We start from the raw sequence: 20411 nt of genomic DNA on the forward strand, positions 1-20411 counted from the left end.
CAGCCATCCTTAATGCTATAATGCTTGCAGTCAGGAGCACAGTACATAACAATATTCAAATGTCCAATGGCAGAAAGAGGAAAAAGAAAACCCTCAGGAGCTGAGTATTGTAAACAAAAGGCTGAGAAGGAAAAGGACCAAGCAAAACAGCAGGGATTCTTCCTGAAATATCTTCTCTTTAATCCAAATAAAGATGGAAGCAGTTCACAGCATCCAGATGAAGGAATTTTACTTGGGGAGGAGATTAGCTCACATCCGCATGGAAGCAGTTTGGAATATCAAGATGAAGGTATATTACTTCGAGATGAGGGTAGCTCACATCCACAAAAAAGCAGTTTGCAAACTCAAGATGGTGGAAACTTACTTCTATATGAAGGCAACTCACAGCATCAGACTGATATGGAAGTGGAGAAAATGTATTCACCTTCAGAGAGACATGCAGAAATTGAAGTAAATGAAGTAGAAGGAAGAAAGGATAAGGAAGTTACAAACAAGTTACAGTATGGGGACCCAGGTTCATGGCCCAGATGTGATGACAGTGTGCGGCAAATTCTCATGGAACATGGACCCAAACAAGTTCATGAATTTCCCTTCCCTAAGGATGGAAATCAAAGAAAATTCTCTGCTCAGCATTACAAGAGGAAACTCATTAATGGGGAAGAAATTAATTAAAACTGGTTACAATATTCAGTGTTGAAGGACTCTGTTTTGCTTTTGCTGCAAGTTGTTTAGAAATCAAGCAATTGGTACATCACTTATTGAAAATGGTTTGAAGGACTGGAAAAACATATCTTCAATTCTCTCTTCACATGAAAGAAGTACAGAACATTTGGAATGTTTTCAAAATTGGAAAGAACTTGAATTATGATTGCAAAAAGGAAAAACTATCGATGAAGAAAATTTACGTGTGTCAAGGAAAAAGAAGAATATTGGCAACAAATATTAGAGCATCTTATTCCTTTAGTGAGAGTTCTTGGTGGGCAAAATTTAGCATTCCGCAGCAGAAATAAAAAATTATACACTCCAGGTTATGGAAACTTTTTAAAATTTGTTGAATACCTAGCTTTGTTTGATCCAGTCATGAAGGAACATCTATGTAAAATAGGTTTCAGAGTAGCAGCCTTGTTAGTCTGTATCTGCAAAAAGAAAAGGAGTACTTGTGGCACCTTAGAGACTAACAAATTTATTTGAGCATAAGCTTTCGTGAGCTACAGCTCACTTAATTGGATGCATCCGATGTAGCTCACAAAAGCTTATGCCATCCGATGAAGTGAGCTGTAGCTCATGAAAGCTTATCCTCAAATAAATTTGTTAGTCTCTAAGATGCCACAAGTACTCCTTTTCTTTCTATGTAAAATAACTGATCATGAAACACAGGTTCTTTACTCAGGAAAAAATATGCAGAATGAACTGATTCAAATCCTAGCAAATGCCATTAAAAAGAAAATTGTAGAAACTGTCCATTCTGCAAAATACTTTTCAATAGTACTGGACTGTACACCAGATGTGAGTCATGTTGAACAAATGATGATGATCATTCGTTTTGTGGATATGGAAAAGTCTGTAGATGAAGATAATGTTTAAGTGCTCATAAAGGAACATTTTTTGGGTTTTGTACCACTGAAGGAGACGACTGGAGCATTTATGACTGAAACTATTCTACAAGAGCTTGAAACAATGTCATTATCTGTTGAAAACTTATGTAGCCAAGGCTATGATAATGGGAGTAATATGAAGGGTAAAGACAATGGTGTGCAAAGGAGAATGATGGAAATCAATCCTAGGGCCTTTTTCGTTCCTTGCAGTGCGCATTCTCTGAATTTGGTTGTCAATGATGCTGCTAGATGCTGTTTGGAGGCAAGCAGTTTCTTTGACTTGGTGCAACGTGTTTGTGTTTTTCTCAGGCTCAACATGCCATTGGGAGATTCTGACTCGCCATATGAATTCTCTAACTGTGAAACCACTTAGATAAGATGGGAGAGTTGCACTGATGCTTTGAAGCCTCTTTGCTATGAACTTGGAAACATTTATGATGCCCTAACTGAAATTTCTGATGATACTACCTTTACTAGATCAACTGACAATACGGCATGTCCAGATGCAGTAGCTCTTGAAAATGGCCTTTCCAAGTTCAAATTTGTGACTTCACTGATTTTGTGGTATAATATCCTTTCCGAGATTAACCTTACTAGTAAGCAGCTTCAGGAAAAGAACTTGAACATACATTCTGCTATTCAAAAACTGCAGCTAACTAAAAATATTCTGGAGGAATTCAGAAGTGATGAAGGGTTTGAAAGAACACTGGTAGATTCTCTCGAGCTTGCTGAAGAAATAGACTTTCTGACAGAGTTTGAACCAGAGCCAGTTCGCATTCGGCAAAAGAAACAGCAGTTTTTGTATGAAGGATGAGACACACCCATTCAGAACCCAAAACAAAGGTTCAAAGTGAATTTCTACTTTGCAGTCCTTGATACTGCTATTCACTTGGTTGATGAAAGATTTCAACAGATGCAGCAGCTAGAGTCAGTATTTGGCTTTCTGTATGATATCCACAGCTTGCAAAAGAAAACAGCAAAACAGATAAGAGAATTTTGTTTAAAACTGGAGTCGGCATTGACTCATGAAAATTCAAAAGACATTGATGCTACAGTTTTGTGTAGTGAGCTTCAGGCTTTTCCAAGATGATTTAAGAAACATTCCACTCCTGAAGAAGTACTGAAGTTTGTTTGGTTTCAGAGTAACAGCCGTGTTAGTCTGTATTCGCAAAAAGAAAAGGAGTACATTGGTTAGTCTCTAAGGTGCCACAAGTACTCCTTTTCTTTTTGTGAAGTTTGTTTGTGAAAATAAACTCTCAGACAGTTTTCCAAACATTTTTATAGCTCTACACATTCTTTTAACTTTGCCAGTTTGCATAGCTAGTGGGGAACGTAGCTTCTCAAAGTTAAAATTGATAAAAACATATCTGCGTTCAACAATGGTGCAAGAGAGACTTGTTGGACTTGCCACAATGTCAGTAGAGCATGAAATCGCTGGAAAACTGGATCTAAAAGAACTAGTGACTGAATTTTCAAAACTTAAAGCGAGAAAAGTCATGTTTTAAGAGCATAGAGTGTTTTTTATTCGGAGTGTTTTGTAAATACAGGTTAAAGTTCATTGAAGAGTTTTGTTATTTCTTTCTATAATGGGTATGTTGGTAGTGGCAGTTAAAGCAGGATAGCGTAATGGATGATTTTGGATTTGTAATAATAAAAATTATAATTAACATTTGTAATGCATTTTTATTTGAAATCAGACTGAAATATCATCTAGCTGTTGTGTACAAATCTATTCTGAAAATTTCGTGTCTCTATTTTATCTGATCTCAGAAACATTGGGTGGACAGACGGACAGACAAACCGAATAATTAAGCCTCTGGTTAAAAAAAAAAACATTACAAGGAAAAAAGGGGCAAAATGTTTTGCAGTTTACCAAAAACCTCAGCCTAGATCTCGTTGCTGGCAGCTAGTCTAGGGCCGCCCCTGAGGCTAACCCATGATCTCAGAGAGATGAGATCTCTCCCTGTTTCTCACCCTGTATGTGAGGAGAAAGTAAAAGCCTTATGTTGTGGGGGACAAGCACTTGTATAGCACATTGTAAATAACGCATATGATGTTGAATCTATGCAGGAGTGTGTGAGGTCTGTTTGCAATGAAGAATCCATGCTGAGGGAACCCCACCCTTTGACAGTCTTGCTGCTTTGTTGCTCATTTACTTGGCCTTTTAAGTATTAGCATCTTCTAAATTGGGTCTGATGCAAAGCGTATTGGAGTCAATAGGAATTTTTTCCATTGATTGCAGTAAGCTTTGGATCAGGCCCGTACATCTTGTTTTAAAATAGTCTTGTCCAAACGTAAGTACTGGTGTGGTATGTGGTCCTGATATTGGCTCCTGCATGCTCTGGACCACACAGCCTCTTTCCAGCTTGAAGATCTATGGATATCCTGATGGTACTTGTTCCACTTTACCTTAGTTTTTAAGACTTGGGCAATAGCCAGGACAATAAGGTGCTCAAGAGGAAATTAGCTTAAGAACAGTAGAGTAAGAAATCTCCTATATTAAACATAAACCCTTCAAATAAAGATTAACAAGTACAGTGAGCCTGGATTCAATGAAACTTACATTACAGAGAAATGCAGTAATGGCCCATATTGATTCAGACGTTAGCTGATATTGGGACACAAGTCCACTGTAGAGAAATATGCCTCTCTGGCCGAAACCTTGAGAGCTAAGGGTTACCAGGTCCAGACACATGCACTGATCATCAGAGCCTTAGGTGCATGGGACCCCAGTAATGAGTGAGTACTGAGAGAATGCGGAATTGGTCAACGCTACTCTCGGCTGATGCGGCAACTTATGGTGTTGGACGCCATCAGGTGGTTGAGGGACATCTACATAGAACACATCACCGGACATCCGCAATACTGGGAGGGATGAGCTGGAGTGCCAATGAGAAGCGCAGTCAGGAAAGTAACAAATACTTTCCTCATGGATTGTATTTTTCTAAATGGACAACCAACCTAATTCCCAATTACTGAGGGACAACCTCCACTCATTGATATATATTTTGCTTTCTATAACCAAATCTCTGTGCAGCTTTTCATGAGTGATGTACACGAGTATTCGGATTCTAATATCTAAACTGTATTGTTAAATCTATTCACCTAATTTGGGTTATTGCTGATTATGTACTATATGTATCATATGACTTTTAAAAAACTAACTTTATATTTGTGGATAATCTAAGCACTATACCCAGATGTACAAACACTCTTTTCTCAACCTATGTAGTGTATATTTTTTTTAACATTAGCTTTAATAAAATTTTTAAATCAGAGATTGACCATTCCAGTAGCTGTAAACCCTAAGTGTAGGCACGGTAAACCCTTATTACACTAGACTTGCATTAGTGCAATTTACCTTGGTTGCAAACAGGGTTAAGCTCCACCCCTGCAAAAAGTTGCTTTGCCTGTCACGGTAGTGTCTTGCACCATTGCAGCTACACTGGCATCTATCCACTGATGGCTGTTATCAGGTCTAAAGCCTAGTGTAGACAAAAACTAGCTAGTTTGGAAAATATTCATCTGGCAGAACCCATGTTCATTGTGAAAATTGGTATTTAGTGTTTAGATTTACTAGTGTGGAAGTACTGTCCTTCATAGGGTCCTTTCCGGGATGTTTCCTACATGAGGATATGATCTGGCTTTGACTGTCTTATGGCTACATTTGAATATACCCTATGTTACATTTAAAATGAACAAAGTGTCCTTCCACAGACTTGCACAGGCATAGGAGAAAAACATTTCAAGTCCATAGGCACATTTTGTGAACATTGTGGCTGAGCAAGGTGATCCAAATGTTTCTGCTACTAGCTGCATACTGATATTGTGTCTGATAGTTAGACTTTCAGGCACTCTGCTCTTGGTTTTCAGGTGCTATAAATGGACCCTGAATCCATTCTGTGGCTGCTGTTCCCTTTGTAAATTTGGATGATTTCATGGAGGAGAGATTATAGTTTGCACTGTCAGTTAAAATCATTCCCCTTGTTTGTCTGGGGAGGGCATCAGAGTATCTTGCATATCTTGCATATCTTGCACTAATATACTTGCATCTTCTCTTGCAGTGGTAGACTTAAAAAAATACTTCTGTTTCTTTTTATGCAGGGAACTGGATTTGAAGAGACCAATATATCAACAGACTGCATATTATGGGCACTTTGGAAGAGAAGAATTACATGGGAAATACCAAAGAAGCTTGTGTATTAGGCTTTTCCAAATCTGTCTCTTGTAATGGAGAATCTTTTTAATGAGCAGGTATGACCACTAAACTGTCAGAGGGGAAAAGAATTTTTTTAAAATCTAATAAATGACATTCTTATAACTGAACTAGGTACTGATAATTATAAGCAATGTAACTTTTATGCTGGCTTTACATTTTAAATACACGTATATGAAACCTAGTGTCTCTTCATTTATTTCTTCAGAAAGGACTCAAGTGACTTACAACCTTTAGCCCTGGTCTACACTGGGTCGGGGGGGGGGGGGTCCACCTAAAATACGCAACTTCAGCTACGCAAATAGCATAGCTGAAGTTGGCATATCTTAGGTCGACTTACCTGGCCGTAAGGATGGCAGTGAGTCGACCGCTGCCACTCCCCCGTCGACTCCACTTCCACTTCTCGCGAGCTGGAGTTCCGGAGTCGATGGGGAGCGCGTTCGGGGATCGATTTATCGCGTCTCATCTAAACGCGATAAATCGATCCCTGATAGATCGATCATTACACCGATCCGGCGGGTAGAGAAGACCTGCCCTTAGTCTCTGCTGCAGTTATCCAAGTGAGTTAGTGAAAATGCTCACCTATTATGGGATATTACATATTATAATCTGTATATGCCTTAGCTGTGAGATAACATTTACTTAAGTTTGCTTTAACATGAGTCAAAGCTTTGTGTGTATACTTTTGTGACAGTTGGTATGTGTTTCAGTGTAAACATCCAGGGCTTGCTTACACAGCTAGTTAAGTGCTATGCTCTAACTGGCCATGTGGGCCCAGCTTCCACGCACTATAAGTTCTGTAGTGCCGTTTGGTGTACTCCCACTGTAATTTTATAGTCTGTGGTAGCTGGGTCCACATGGTCTCTTAGTGCATGATAGGCGAGTGCCATGTCCATTCATACCCCAGCTTGCTGCATATTAAATGTAGACAAGGCCCCCAGTCTTCATTGCCCTGAAACTTTCTGTGCTTGGGCTGTCCTAAATTTTAATTTTGGTTATGTGTAAACTCTGAACTGAATGAGTTTAATCTACCCAAGTTTTGAAATATAAACATTTTCCTGTTGTAGAAATGATTTGTAAACTCAAGTGACTGAAAACGTAAATCAAAATTAACATGAGATGCACAATTGTTTAATTTTTCAAGGACTACAAGGCTAGTACATATGAAAGAACATTCTTCCTCTTTCAGATGAGCAAATGATCTCCCTGTTCTAAACTAATATAGAATATTGTCCATGTGTAGTTTTGTAGCCATTTTGATTAATGGAGGGGAATTTAGCAATAGGGCAACCCAAAAGAGGGGGGCAGGGCTCACCTCAAACACAAGTAATTGAATTGCGATACTAATCTCAATTGAGGTAGAAGAGAGCCTTGACTTGGGCAACTCCTAGAGCCATGTTAGTCTGCTTGCATTTGGATAGCTGTTCTTGCCTCAGTAACTTTCTACTGACAAATGCACGCCCGATTAATCAAAACAATGTTATGGGTCACTCTTGTTATGCAGGGAGGACCCCGTTCTTCCCTTGAATAAGCAGAAGCAATCTTATTGATTGTAATGGAAGTCTTCACTATGCCCACAAGGGCAGGACAGGGCCCTGTGTCTTTATCCAAAATGAATCTAGTTTGAACTAGATACACCCATTCCAGGAGGAGAACATGTTCTAGCTTAACCATCCATTTTAATATGCTCATGTCAAAATATTGTCTGGAGATACATAAATGGAGCGGTTGATAATGGTGCTGGAATCATTCAAAATAGCTTTCTCAACACCATTAAAATGTTAGGATACTGAATGTCAAGAGTTGACCTAGGCCCCCCCAGAACTGGATGTTCCTGGGGCAGGATTCAGTACAAGTACTAGACTCTATGTAAAAGGTGCTTAAGTAGACAGGCATGAGGCCTCTTTTCTCTCACCTCATTTTGGGATCAAGAACCAACCAGCAACTTGGTGGAAAGAAAGAATAGTGAAGATCCATTTCTTGCAGGGTTAGTTCATTCTCTTTTCCTGGAGGATTGACTCTTTTCAGTCTTGCTGTGGTTCTAGAATATTAAGGTTGTAAAGAATATTGCTGTGGTTCTAGAATATTAAGGTTGTAAAGTCAAGAACTCAAAAGCTTAGGAATGCCTGATTTAAGGTTGCTTCTGCAACCTTAATTCATCCCTGTTGGGCGCATGCATTACAGCCCTAAATTACATAATAACATACTAGCTTTTCCACAGGCCTGCTGCCTTATTTAGTGTACAGAATAGAATGTGCTCCCTGAATACTTTGTTTTACTTCATTTGTCCTGTGTGTTGTCCCAGGCCTTATTTAATGGACACGAGTTAAGGAGTGTTCCTGGCTAGGCAACTCCATCCCATCCCGGTAAATAATGACCATGCCTCAGTGTTACATACTTGTCAGCTCCTGTCTGGATTACAGCAATGCAATATACCTGGCCATGAAGCTATCAGCCCATACTAAACTCCAGCTTATAGAGAACACTACTATACACCTCCTCAGCAACACTGGCTATTGCAAGCACATCAGGCCTGTGCTCTACACTGGCTTTCTAAGGAGTAATCAAATTCAAGGTATTGGGCCTCATTTTCAAAGCAGTAAACTGTCTTGACCCAGTACATTGACCCATGCCCAAATAAATCTGTTAGTCTTTAAGGTGCCACCGGACTCTTTGTTGTTTTTGTGGATATAGACTAACACGACTACCCCTCTGATACTTAGTACATTTTAAATGATTGCCCAAAGTTCTGCCTTGAAGACCATGGGCAACAACTCTGGCACAATCATCCTTTTTACCCTAACAGTAGAGCTCATCTGTGCAGAAGACCGCTTTCTCTGAGACTGGTCTGAGACTGTGGAATAAACTCCCACAGTAACTAGCAACTACTGCAAACCTCACCACCTTCTACTACAAGTGCAAGGTGCTCTTCTTGGATCTGCCTTCTAATACTCACAAGTAGCCTCTTCACCAGGTTGCACTTTTACTCACACCTCCTGATTTATGCACACCCTATCTGTGGCCCCATGAAGTTGCCATCCACCATACCAGGAGGAGGATGCTGGATGGGGAGGAGCTTTGCGACAATGGGGCCTATTTCCACTCCTCTTTTAGATCATGTATCCAAACAGAGTTCCTCTGGGCTGGGTCCACTGGCTCCCTGGATGCTTTCGAGGAGCAGTGGGCGCTGTCCGTGGTTCTCTGTTCAGGTGTCCCTTTCTGGCTCCCTGCTTTTGACCCTGTAACCCACACTCCCGTTCCTGCTTTGTCATTTGTTATCCCCCAACTTTATATGAACCCTGGCCTTTAGTGCCTCCTTCCCTTAGGCTGGGGGAAGAGCCTTCTGATGGGGCTACCTACTCCTGGGATTTCAATAGGTGCTAGCTCCCAGCACTCTGTCACAGCCTCCCCCTGCCAAATTTCAGGCTCTGTTGCAAAATCTAGAGGTGCTAGACCTTCTCTGCAAAACCATTTTAAGAATCTTCTTACCATGGGCAAAATGGCATAATTTTCTTTAACTTGCTTTGTGAAAATGGCTCAACTGGTTTAGTGGAAACTTTTCCCCCAAAATCATTGGCCTGAAGGAGACCCCCGGTGTATATAAATCTTCAGCATAACTGGTTAAAGTTTTGACTACAGTACAAGCAATTAAAATGGAACCTTATACTGTGAAATGTTGGGCAACTTTAATTATAGAAGCTGCTGCTAGCACTGCCTATAATATTCCAGTTATCTACATAGGGACTAGTGAAAAAAATTTACTTTAGCAATACCGAGCAGCTACAATTTTATACACTTGGCCTCTATCAAAACCGGCATCTTCTGGAAAGAGATATGTAAGCTTTTTATATAAAACCACATACAGTAAACATAATGGCTTTTAACCTTTCTTATGCATAAAAAATACGAAACTATAACAACAAATCAGACTAAGAGCAAATTATAGCCTAGGCATTTTATTTTTGGACTTCACCCTCTGGGGAGGTGTACTCTGGCAAGTAACAGGAGAAAATTCTATAGTTAAAAAACCACCTCTTTACAATAAAAACATGTCCCTGTCTACAAGACAGTGGGATATAGCCAGGAATAAACAGTGGAGCTAGATATCAGATATTTCAGCCAGGGGACTGAGATTGGTGCTTTCAAAACCACATGCTTCTTGCTGCATAGTGGGAGGCCCTTGAAGCAGAAGGGCACTATTTCTTTTCTTATTTGGTTTGTCTGGGTTAGGGAGAAAATGACTGAAGCAGAAGTGTCAGCCAAGCAAAGTAAGTGGCTTCCCCTATGTTGTCAAATCTGTTCTGGGAATAAGGGACCTGTCTGGTCTCCAAAGGGAGAGAGGCTTTCTGTATGTAGAACCAGGATACTAAGATTAAAAACAGTTAGAACCTGTTCTGTTTGCTCTGGTGACTCATGCTTTTAGCATGAGTCAGAAGAACAACAAAATAAATCCAAACCTCAGGGATGGGTTTGTCTTCCTTCTGAACTGTACTTCTGAAGTGTTTTTGGCTGGGCTTACAATCCTGTGCTGCCAATATGCATGCTACTGTTGTAGCAGTAACTTTTTAATTAGATGCTGAGAAATGAGGTAAAATTTAATATTTCACAGCTAGTTCATGATGAGAACTACCTCTTACTATTTTTGCATTGTTAAATAAATCAGTATGGTATCCTTTTGAAAACAATTATGGGGGAAGTCTAAACTATACATCTTCAGTATATATATAGAGAGAGAGTTAAGATTTCACTTGCTTTCTAATAATCCCTTGGATAACATTTCACCGTGACCTCAACCTTTGAAGGGGAAATCTTCTGTAGTCATTTGGACTGCTCTGGGAATCCCTCGTGTTTCCCATCACATGGTGATGGCTATAGACATTGATGTAGATGCTGTATCAGAGGTGTTCAGGGCTCTCTGGGGGAAATTCTGGCTCCTAATTGTCCCTCTGGAATGGTAGATTGCCAGTCAGCTCACTTCCAGAGAGCTTGTCAATGAATGTTGTTACTGTATCTCATAGCGCTGTCATATTTAGCAAATAAGGCTTGCTATTTGCAGTTGTACAGATGCCCAGGAGTTGGCTTCTCTGCCTAAGTGAGATCAATCTTCTAAACTAATTATAGGAATAACTAATATTACAATAATTATAACATTTACAAAATTGATGAGATGCGAGGGCATTTCAGGGTAAAAAGCAGACTCTGCCAAGTTCTGATCTCCTGCCATGGGCAAGCAGAGGGAATGGAGAGATGCTTGAGGCCATTCTGCCCTCATGTTGGGAGGCATGAGATGTGGGGCTCCAGTGCACATGGGTGGAGAAATGACAGCAATCTTTGCATGCGTGAGGTGTATGTGCATTATCAGTGGGATCCCCATGGATAAAGACACAAAGAAGGTCCCAGGTATTCTGTGGTGCAGCACGCAGGAACTTTGAACAGCTGATACTAGCCAGAGATAAGAAGTAAACAAGGCAATTGTTGCTTAATGAGTTCTGTCACCGCTGAACAATGTTAAGCATGCCTGCTTCTTGTTACTATTTATGCATGCAGCTCCTACCCATGCCATCCCAGTCATCGAGCCTTTCCCTCCTACGCATCCACTGGCAGATACTGCAGCCTGATTCTACACCTGTCATCTGTCTCCTGCACCATTCCCCCAGCCCATCCAACAATGCATTCCCCTAAGGGGTAGCACCTCACACTCCTGCTGTGTCTTGGGCTACATGACTTCGGTTTCATGGGGACTGTGGTCATTTGAGTGCCTCAAACCCTCTTTTTACCGCATGCTTCTTGAGGTGACTGGTGCTAGAGTTACTTGAAAGTATCCCGCTGGCCTAGTTTTCTGTCAGAAAATATTGATTTGATACTACTGAAAAGTGCTGGGCCAACACATCACTTCCATCAAAACATCTGATGGAAAACCAGCTGGTCACTCTGCCTTGCTCACTGCCAGATCTGGCTCCCTGACTGCCATGGAATTTTTAAAAATGTCCCTCCTGTGGAAAATTTCACAAACCTGACTTGGCATTCCAATTGGGACCGTCCCCCCCCCCCTTTTTTGGGAGGGGGAGGGGTAAACTTTTATATGGGATGTTGTCACACTGTTTGGAGTGGCTCATGACCCTGAGTGCCAACCTCAGGGCAGACTGTCAACAAGCAGGTCAAAAACCTGAAACTGTTGTGTTTTCTTTACCAACCCAGTAACAAATGTGAACTCCAAAAGCACTCTAACAGACTTATCATGGAGTCTTAGACAGTCCCATTGGGCATTCTCTATCTTGCCGCCTAGGCAAGCTGGACTTTGTGATAGATGGTTGCTTATGCCACATATCACAACAGTGTTCTATTCCTGAGGGCATTCTGTGCCAAAAAATTAAAAATTCTGCAAGTTTTATTTGTCAATAAATAAATGCAGAGGATCCACTATTGCAGTGTGGAGCACAGGCTGCATCAAGGTGGGAGATCACCCAGCAAAGCCCCCACCCCCAGGACATGGATTCAGTGGTTAGGTTCCACCCAACCCTGGCACAGCACAAGGCCTGGGCCTACCCCAGAAACACCTTGGGGCCCTGCCCAGCTCAGGGGAGGAGCCACTGGCTGGAGTGTCCCCAGCTCTGCCAGCTGTTCCGGTTGTCTGAAACAATGTACCTGCGCAGCTAGGGAGTGGTGCATGACTGCTCTTGCAGCTTCCCTTTGCTTTCCTGTCAGAAAGTCATTTTTCTGCGGGGAAGCAAAGTCATCTGCGGGCAACATGAATTTGTGCAGAATTCCCCCAGGAGTAATGTTCAGGTTACTCCCAGTCGCAAAGGATCAGTCACTTACTCCAGGTCAAATGTACAGTACTTCGATCTCAATCCAAAGACAAAGCCTGTAACCAATCCTGTAACACACTAACTGAAGGTTTATTAATGAAGAAAAAGAAATGAGAGGTATTTACAAAGTTAAAGGACATAAATATACACACACAAATGAGGTACAATCTTCAGTTCAAAAGGTAACATAAGCTTATATGAGAAATAAGCTTTTATGTTCTTTAGGGGTAACCCAAGCAAAATGGCATGGGGATCTCCTTCTTGTGTTTAGAAATCTTTGCCTCTCAGAGTCCAGACAGCATAAAGATACCAATTTCTCCTTAGCAGGCATTTTTATTTCTTTTCCCCAGCATTCCAACTGTGAGGGGATGAGGACTTGAGCACCTACCCTCTTCCGGGGTGCAGGCAAAGCAATCAAAGTATTTTGTCCACAACGGCTTGTCTGATGTCTGTAGACTTTCGTTTGTTGGGGAGGTGGTAACAGCTTTTGTGGTAAACTGAAAAGTATATTCCCCCAGTATTTCACCTTTCGTAATGTTTCTCCTCTGACTGTGTGGGATTTACAGTCTTAGCAAATATTTTTATGGTGACAGAGCAAACATTTAAACATTACCTTATAACATGGGACACAGATACAATAAGGATTAATATATGCAGCATCCTACAAGCATTCCATTAAGTCTAAACACATTCTCAAAACTCTAATATCTATTTAAACGATACACTTAAGCCAGACTGGTTTCCAGCTATGCATTTGTCATTGTTCAGTAAGGCCTGGGGCCTTGGCATGAGCTGGCACCTTGTCTGCCAGCGTCAAAGATGCAAATTCTGGTTCTCCTGCAGCTCTGAATGTGTTCCTCCCCACCCCTTCTGTCCTGAGGTGACTGAGTCCCCTCCCACACACCCAGTGTGAACCCCCCATTAATTCCCCCCCTCCCGCAGGTGAGTGCAGCCATAGGTAAGGGGGTTCTGCCATACACAACCCAAGGTGAGGGGGTCTCCTCCCATCCTTCAGGTGAGTTGATCCCCTCAGGAGTGGGTTACCCACAAACATACATGTGGTGTGCATGTGCCTCTCCCCAGCATGGGTTCCCCGCATTCCACCCCCTCCAGCCCTTCCCCCGTGTGTGCACATTCACCCCAGGTGCACATCCCCCCACACCATGGGTCTTCCCCCCCATCCACTGAACACATCCCCCCACACCATGGGTCTTCCCCTGCACCCACTGCGCACATCCCCCCACACCATGGGTCTCCCCCTGCACCCATCCACCCCACACCATGGGTTCCCCCCCCGTGCACATCCCCCCACACCGTGGGTCTCCCCCTTCACCCACTGCGCACATCCCCCCACACCATGGGTTCCCGCCCCGTGCACATCCCCCCACACCATGGGTCTTCCCCTGCACCCATCCCCCCCACACCATGGGTTCCGCCCCGTGTGCACATCCCCCCACACCATGGGTCTTCCCCTGCACCCACTGTGCACATCCCCCCACACCATGGGTCTCCCCCTGCACCCATCCCCCCCACACCATGGGTTCCCCCCCCGGTGCACATCCCCCCACACCATGGGTCTTCCCCCCACACAACATGGGTCTCCCCCTGCACCCATCCCCCTCACATTATGGGTATACCCCCCTGTGCACATCCCCCCACACCAGTGTGCACATGCATCCGGCGTGCCCCCAGTAAGTGCACCCCCCTATGAGGGGATTGCCCTGGGAGCGGGCGCCTGGGAGTCAGTGGCAGGTAACTAGGCTAGACCCCCCTAAACCGGCCAGAGTTCACATCCTCCCCCCCCCCGCGCCGCAATATAAGCGCCGCCCCTGCCGCGAAACGGTGGGGATCAGGGTTGGGGGGCGTGGCTCCGATAAAGGGGCGCGGCTCGGGCGGCCGCAGCCGGGCAGGCACAATGGAGGCGGGGCGGTGAGGTCATACATGACGCAACATTCACGGAAGTGGGCCCCGGCGGGGTACGGTGGCCAGCGGGGCGGGTTCGGGTGTTGTTGTTCCGAGGAGCAGGCAGTAGCCGAAGCGGGCCCGGCTCCCCCATTAACCCGGCGGGACCATGTCGCTGCTGCAGTCGGCCTGGGACTTCCTGGCGGGGCCCGGCTCCCTAGGGGCCGCCAGCCGCGACCACAACGACTTCGTGGGGCAGACGGTGGAGCTGGGGGACATGAAGCTGCGGATCAAGAGGGTCATCGCCGAAGGTGAGGGGGGCAGGGTCGCCGCCCCTGGGCCGGGCCCTCCTGCGGGGCAGGTGCCAGGCGCTGCACATCCCCCCCCACGCCCTCCCCGGCCAGCGCCGGCGCCGGGCGCTGCACATCCCCCCGCCCCCCCCCCGGCCGGCGCCACACCCCGGCGCCGGGTTCGGTGGGGTTAGTCTTATAGAGGCGCAAACAGCGACATAAGCGATCCGCTCTGTACACAGCATTGCTAGAGACTGCGCTGAACCCCTCACTAGTCCGTGCAAGGTGATAGAGCCGTGACTCCCCCTCACAAATAACCCATCTTTTCCCTTCCTCTTCCAGAATGAAGGCTGGCTCCCTTTCCAAGTTTTGCCTTTGGCATATTGCTGTTCATAGTTTCTCTTTCCTACCCCCCCACATCAGCAGGAGTGGGATATACCCTTAGATTTGTGGGACCGGGATGAAATGTGGCGGTATCTTTTCTGATTTGAAGCTGTGGTGTGGGCCCTTAACTGATTGCTAGTGGTCTGGAGAATTATCTGGTCACAAGATGCTGGCTTCCTTTACTTCCATATGGTTGCTAAAATATGTTAAATGCTTCTTTGACATTTCATTTCTATAAAAGTATTTGCTGTTGTGGTACCAGGGATGTTATGTTTTGCAAATGGGCTGAGAGGTGGTCTGCAGGGTCTTGAGAGAGACAGATCTAATAGGCGGAATAGATGTAAAGAAGTGGTTCACAATATGAAAACGTTTGAGACCCTGACCTGGAGAAATGAGCATGTTGCTTTTGGTGCAAACTATTTTAGCTGCTCGATATCTAATCTGCAAGTGTGTATCTTAACTTTTTTACACAGTAGAAGTATTCTAAAATATTTATTAAATCTAGTGGTGTAATCAGGAATGGAAAGAAATATTCACACTTGCACATCTAACAAAAAATTGCACCAAGGCTATAAACTAGAGTGTTCGGTACCTTATTACTTGTTAAGCTGTTCAGTGCAAAAAAGGTATACGAATGTTACTAATTTTAAACATTCAAGTCAGGATATATGATTTGGTTCTAGGAGTTAACTTGTCTACAATGCACACATAAGACTCATTATTGCTGTTGCATATATTTGTGCAGTTTTCATTGGAAATTGTAGGTCCGTATCTGAGGCTGAAATGTACCTGTTTTATTTAAAAAATTTACATCGAACACTATAATGTTCTATAAATGTAGTGTGGAGGAGGTAAGATATCTCAGAGAAAGTTCTGAAGGATAAAAATTCTAATGTTAACATCATATAAACTTTCATGTTGTTTTCTTTGTTGGAAGAAAGTAAAATGTTAATCTGTCTTCTAACTTCATGATATATTTTTAATCTGCTGGGTGAGTTTATGCAGGTTGCTGCTGCTGATAGTGTGTATTACAGTAATGCCCAGAAGCCCCATTTGAGGAATAACCTTCACGGTGAAAAAATTCCTAAATTATAAGTTTGCACTGTTATAATTGTCATAGATCTTTGTAGTAGAAAGTCGCAGCTTTCCAAAGTGACTGTTTTAGTTGTGTGTGCAAGTATATATAGAATAATTTCCAATAGCTGAAAGTTGTCTTCCTCCACCATCTTATTACTCAAATTGGCAAATTTGATCTTCTTCTAATTTTCAAATCCCTTTTGGCCTTAGCCCAAAAATGGAAAATACAGTGGAAAAGAGAATTTTTTGAGGTAGTGATGATGAGTATCTGAAAACCAGGCTAAAGTGTAAACTCCAATTCAACCTTAAGTAAATCTTTGCTGCTACTTGTCAAGCAGTGTTGTCATGATTATTTGTCAGAGTGCAACATAAATATGTTCAGTGAGCCCTCACTGTACATCAAACTATCAAGTTGTGGTGGCTGGTATGTACAATTTTAATTGGGGATAAACTCATCGGTTTTCAGGGAACAATACAGGAGAATTAAAGGAAGAAAGACACTTGCAAGAGAACACACAAATGGCCATACATGGTCAAAACAAAGGTCCGTCTAGCCCGGTATCTTGTCTTCTGACAGTGGCCAATGCCAGGTGCTTCTGAGGGAATGAACCGAACAGGTAATCATCAGTGGATCCATCCCCTGTCGCCCATTCCCAGCTTCTGACAAACAGAGGCTAGGGACACCATCCCTGCCCATCCTGCTAATAGCCATTGATTGACCTGTCCTCCTTGAACTTATCTAGTTCTTTTTTGAACCCTGTTCTAGTCGTGGCCTTCACAACATCCTCTGGCAAAGAGTTCCACAGGTTGACTGTGCGTTGTGTGAAGAAATACTTCCTTTTGTTTGTTTTTTAAACTTGCTACCTATTAATTTTATTTGGTGACCCCTAATTCTTGTGTTATGAGAAATAATAAACAACATTCCTTATCTACTTTCTCCACACCAGTCGTTATTTTATAGACCTCAATAATATCTCCCCTTAGCCGTCTCTTTTCCAAGCTGAAAAGTCTCAGTCTTATCAATCTCTCCTCAAACGGAAGCCGTTCCATACCTCTAAAAATTTTTGGTGCACTTTTCTGAACCTTTTCCAATTCCAATGTATCTTTTTTGAGATGGGGTGACCACATCTGCACACAGTATTCAAGATGTGCGCATACCATGGATTTATATAGAGGCAATATGATATTTTCTGTCTTATTATCTACCCCTTTCCTAAGGATTCCCAACATTCTGTTCACTTTTTTGACTGCCGCTGCACACTGAGTGGATATTTTCAGGGAACTATCCACAATGACTCCAAGATCTCTCTCTTGAGTGGTAAGAGTTAATTTAGACCCCATCATTTTATATGTATAGTTTTTAAGGGTAGACCTGCCTTAAGTGGGCTTCAAAAAGAGGTCTGCCTCTGAGTTGCTTGTAATTCCAAAATTATTTTAGGAAACTCTTACTTGGTCTTTTCTAAACTTGTCCAAGAGCCAACTGGCTGCCAACACATCCCAGAAGACATTTGCCCTTTCTTTGCAAAGTGCACAGATTTCTGCTGTGTAAAGTATTGTTGTAAAGTATACTCTCTTGTAAATGCTTTGATGGCTGAAGCATTTTCCTCCTCCTGCTGTTACCACACTTAAATCAGGAATTATTTTCTGTCCTTTGAACTTTCTCCTGTTTCATTGCCTAAAGCAGGATTGATCTCAGCTCTGAGATTGTGTTTAAGAGGCCTCCTGGTAAGAACAAACATAACTGTGGTCAATTAGCTTTCTCTTCAGTACTTACAAATAAGGTTCCTGACTTTTTTTTTTTTTTAACCAAGTTATCTTATCTTGTACTATTCCCTTTTGAGACTCCTAACATCTAAGTGCCCCCTGCCTGCATTTGATTTTTACATCACCGATCACCAGGCTAACTTTGTTCAGTGGCAGTTAGGTTACGTACTTTTTTTTTAGAGTTTATGGTTCCCTCTGTTTGCATTAAGTAGGAATTGAGAGCACTAAGTACCTTGTAGAAAGGGCTGAGAACCTTTGAAGGACTGGGCCCCATATTTTCCATTTTGCCATTTGGATAGCTTACTTTAAATGATGATGATTTTAAGCCTAAATGTGAGACTTAAGTATATGGGAAAGCCTGGGAAACAAGCAGGGAGAACTGGCAGTCCTGGCACAGTCAAGGAATTATGATGTGATTGGAATAACTTGGTGGGATAACTCACATGACTGGAGTACTGTCATGGATGGCTATAAACTGTTCAGGAAGGACAGGCAGGGCAGAAGAGGTGGAGGAGTTGCACTGTATGTAAGGGAGCAGTATGACTGCTCAGAGCACCGGCATTAAACTGCAGAAAAACCTGAGTGTCTCTGGATTAAGTTTAGAAGTGTGAGGAACAAGGGTGATGTCATGGTGGGAGTCTGCTATAGACCACCGGACCAGGGGGATGAGGTAGACGAGGCTTTCTTCCGGCAACTCACAGAAGTTACTAGATCGCAGGCCCTGGTTCTCACGGGAAACTTCAATCACCCTGATATCTGCTGGGAGAGCAATACAGCGGTGCACAGACAATCCAGGAAGTTTTTGGAAATGTAGCGGGCAATTTCCTGGTGCAAGTGCTGGAGGAACCAACTAGGGGCAGAGCTCTTCTTGACCTGCTGCCCACCAACCGGGAAGAATTCGTAGGGGAAGCGAAAGTGGATGGGAACCATAGAATACCATAGAATACCAGGGTTCGAAGGGACCTCAGAAGGTCATCTAGTCCAACCCCCTGCTCAAAGCAGGACCAATCCCCAATTTTTGCCCTGATCCCAAATGGCCCCCTCAAGGATTGAACTCACAACCCTGGGTTTAGCAGGCCAATGCTCAAACCACTGAGCTATCCCTCCCCCCGGATAACCTGGGAGGCAGTGACCATGAGATGGTCGAGTTCAGGATCCTGACAGAAGGAGGAAAGGAAAGCAGCAGAATACGGACCCTGGACTTCAGAAAAGCAGACTTTGACTCTCTCAGAGAACTGATGGGCAGGATCTCCTGGGAGTATAACATGAGGGGGAAAGGAGTCCAGGAGAGCTGGCTGTATTTTGAGGAATCCTTATTGAGGTTACAGGGACAAACCATCCCAATGTGTAGAAGGAATAGTAAATATGGCAGGCGACCAGCTTGGCTTAACAGTGAAATCCTTGCTGATCTTAAACACAAAAAAGAAGCTTACAAGAAGTGGAAGATTGGACAAATGACCAGGGAAGAGTATAAAAATATTGCTCGGGCATGCAGGAGTGAAATCAGGAAGGCCAAATCACACCTGGAGTTGCAGCTAGCAAGAGATGTTAAGAGTAACAAGAAGGGTTTCTTTAGGTATGTTGGCAACAAGAAGAAAGTCAAGGAAAGTGTGGGCCCCTTACTGAATGAGGGAGACAACCTAGTGACAGAGGATGTGGAAAAAGCTGAAGTACTCGATGCTTTTTTTGCCTCTGTCTTCACGAACAAGGTCAGCTCCCAGACTACAGCACTGGGCAGCACAGCATGTGGAGGAGGTGACCAGCCCTCTGTGAAGGAAGAAGTGGTTCGGGACTATTTAGAAAAGCTGGTCGAGCACAAGTCCATGGGGACGGATGCGTTGCATCCGAGAGTGCTAAAGCAGTTGGCGGATGTGATTGCAGAGCCATTGGCCATTATCTTTGAAAACTCATGGCGATCCGGGGAAGTCCCGGACGACTGGAAAACGGCTAATGTAGTGCCCATCTTTAAAAAAGGAAGGAGGAGGATCTTGGGAACTACAGGCCAGTCAGCCTCACCTCAGTCCCTGGAAAAATCATGGAGCAAGTCCTCAAGGAATCAATTCTGAAGCACTTAGATGAGAGGAAAGTGATCAGGAACAGTCAGCATGGATTCACCAAGGGCAAGTCATGCCTGACTAATCTAATTGCCTTCTATGATGAGATTACTGGTTCTGTGGATGAGGGGAAAGCCGTGGATGTGTTGTTCCTTGACTTTAGCAAAACTTTTGACACTGTCTCCCACAGTATTCTTGCCAGCAAGTTAAAGAAGTATGGGCTGGATGAATGGACTATAAGGTAGATGGAAAGCTGGCTAGATTGTCGGGTTGAACGGGTAGTGATCAATGGCTCCATGTCTAGTTGGCAGCTGGTGTCA

At 43.4% G+C, this 20411-nt stretch overlaps 1 protein-coding gene across 4 annotated transcripts in view; it reads left to right on the forward strand.

Moving 5' to 3' along the window:
- The first annotated feature begins 6336 nt into the window (after positions 1-6336).
- GAK (cyclin G associated kinase) overlaps positions 6337-20411 on the forward strand; it is a 142363-nt gene continuing 128288 nt past the window's right edge. For 2 of the 4 annotated variants that reach the window (XM_048851456.2, XM_048851457.2), the window contains exon 1: positions 14559-14833. In XM_048851456.2, coding sequence (XP_048707413.1) covers positions 14692-14833 — 142 coding nt within the window. In that variant the 5' untranslated portion in view covers positions 14559-14691. Of the gene's footprint in view, positions 6372-14558; positions 14834-20411 lie in introns of those variants that run through there. The other 2 variants (XM_048851459.2, XM_048851460.1) reach the window with 2 other exon arrangements.

The sequence above is a fragment of the Caretta caretta genome, chromosome 5 (assembly GCF_965140235.1).
Source record: "Caretta caretta isolate rCarCar2 chromosome 5, rCarCar1.hap1, whole genome shotgun sequence".
Classification (NCBI taxonomy): domain Eukaryota; kingdom Metazoa; phylum Chordata; order Testudines; family Cheloniidae; genus Caretta; species Caretta caretta.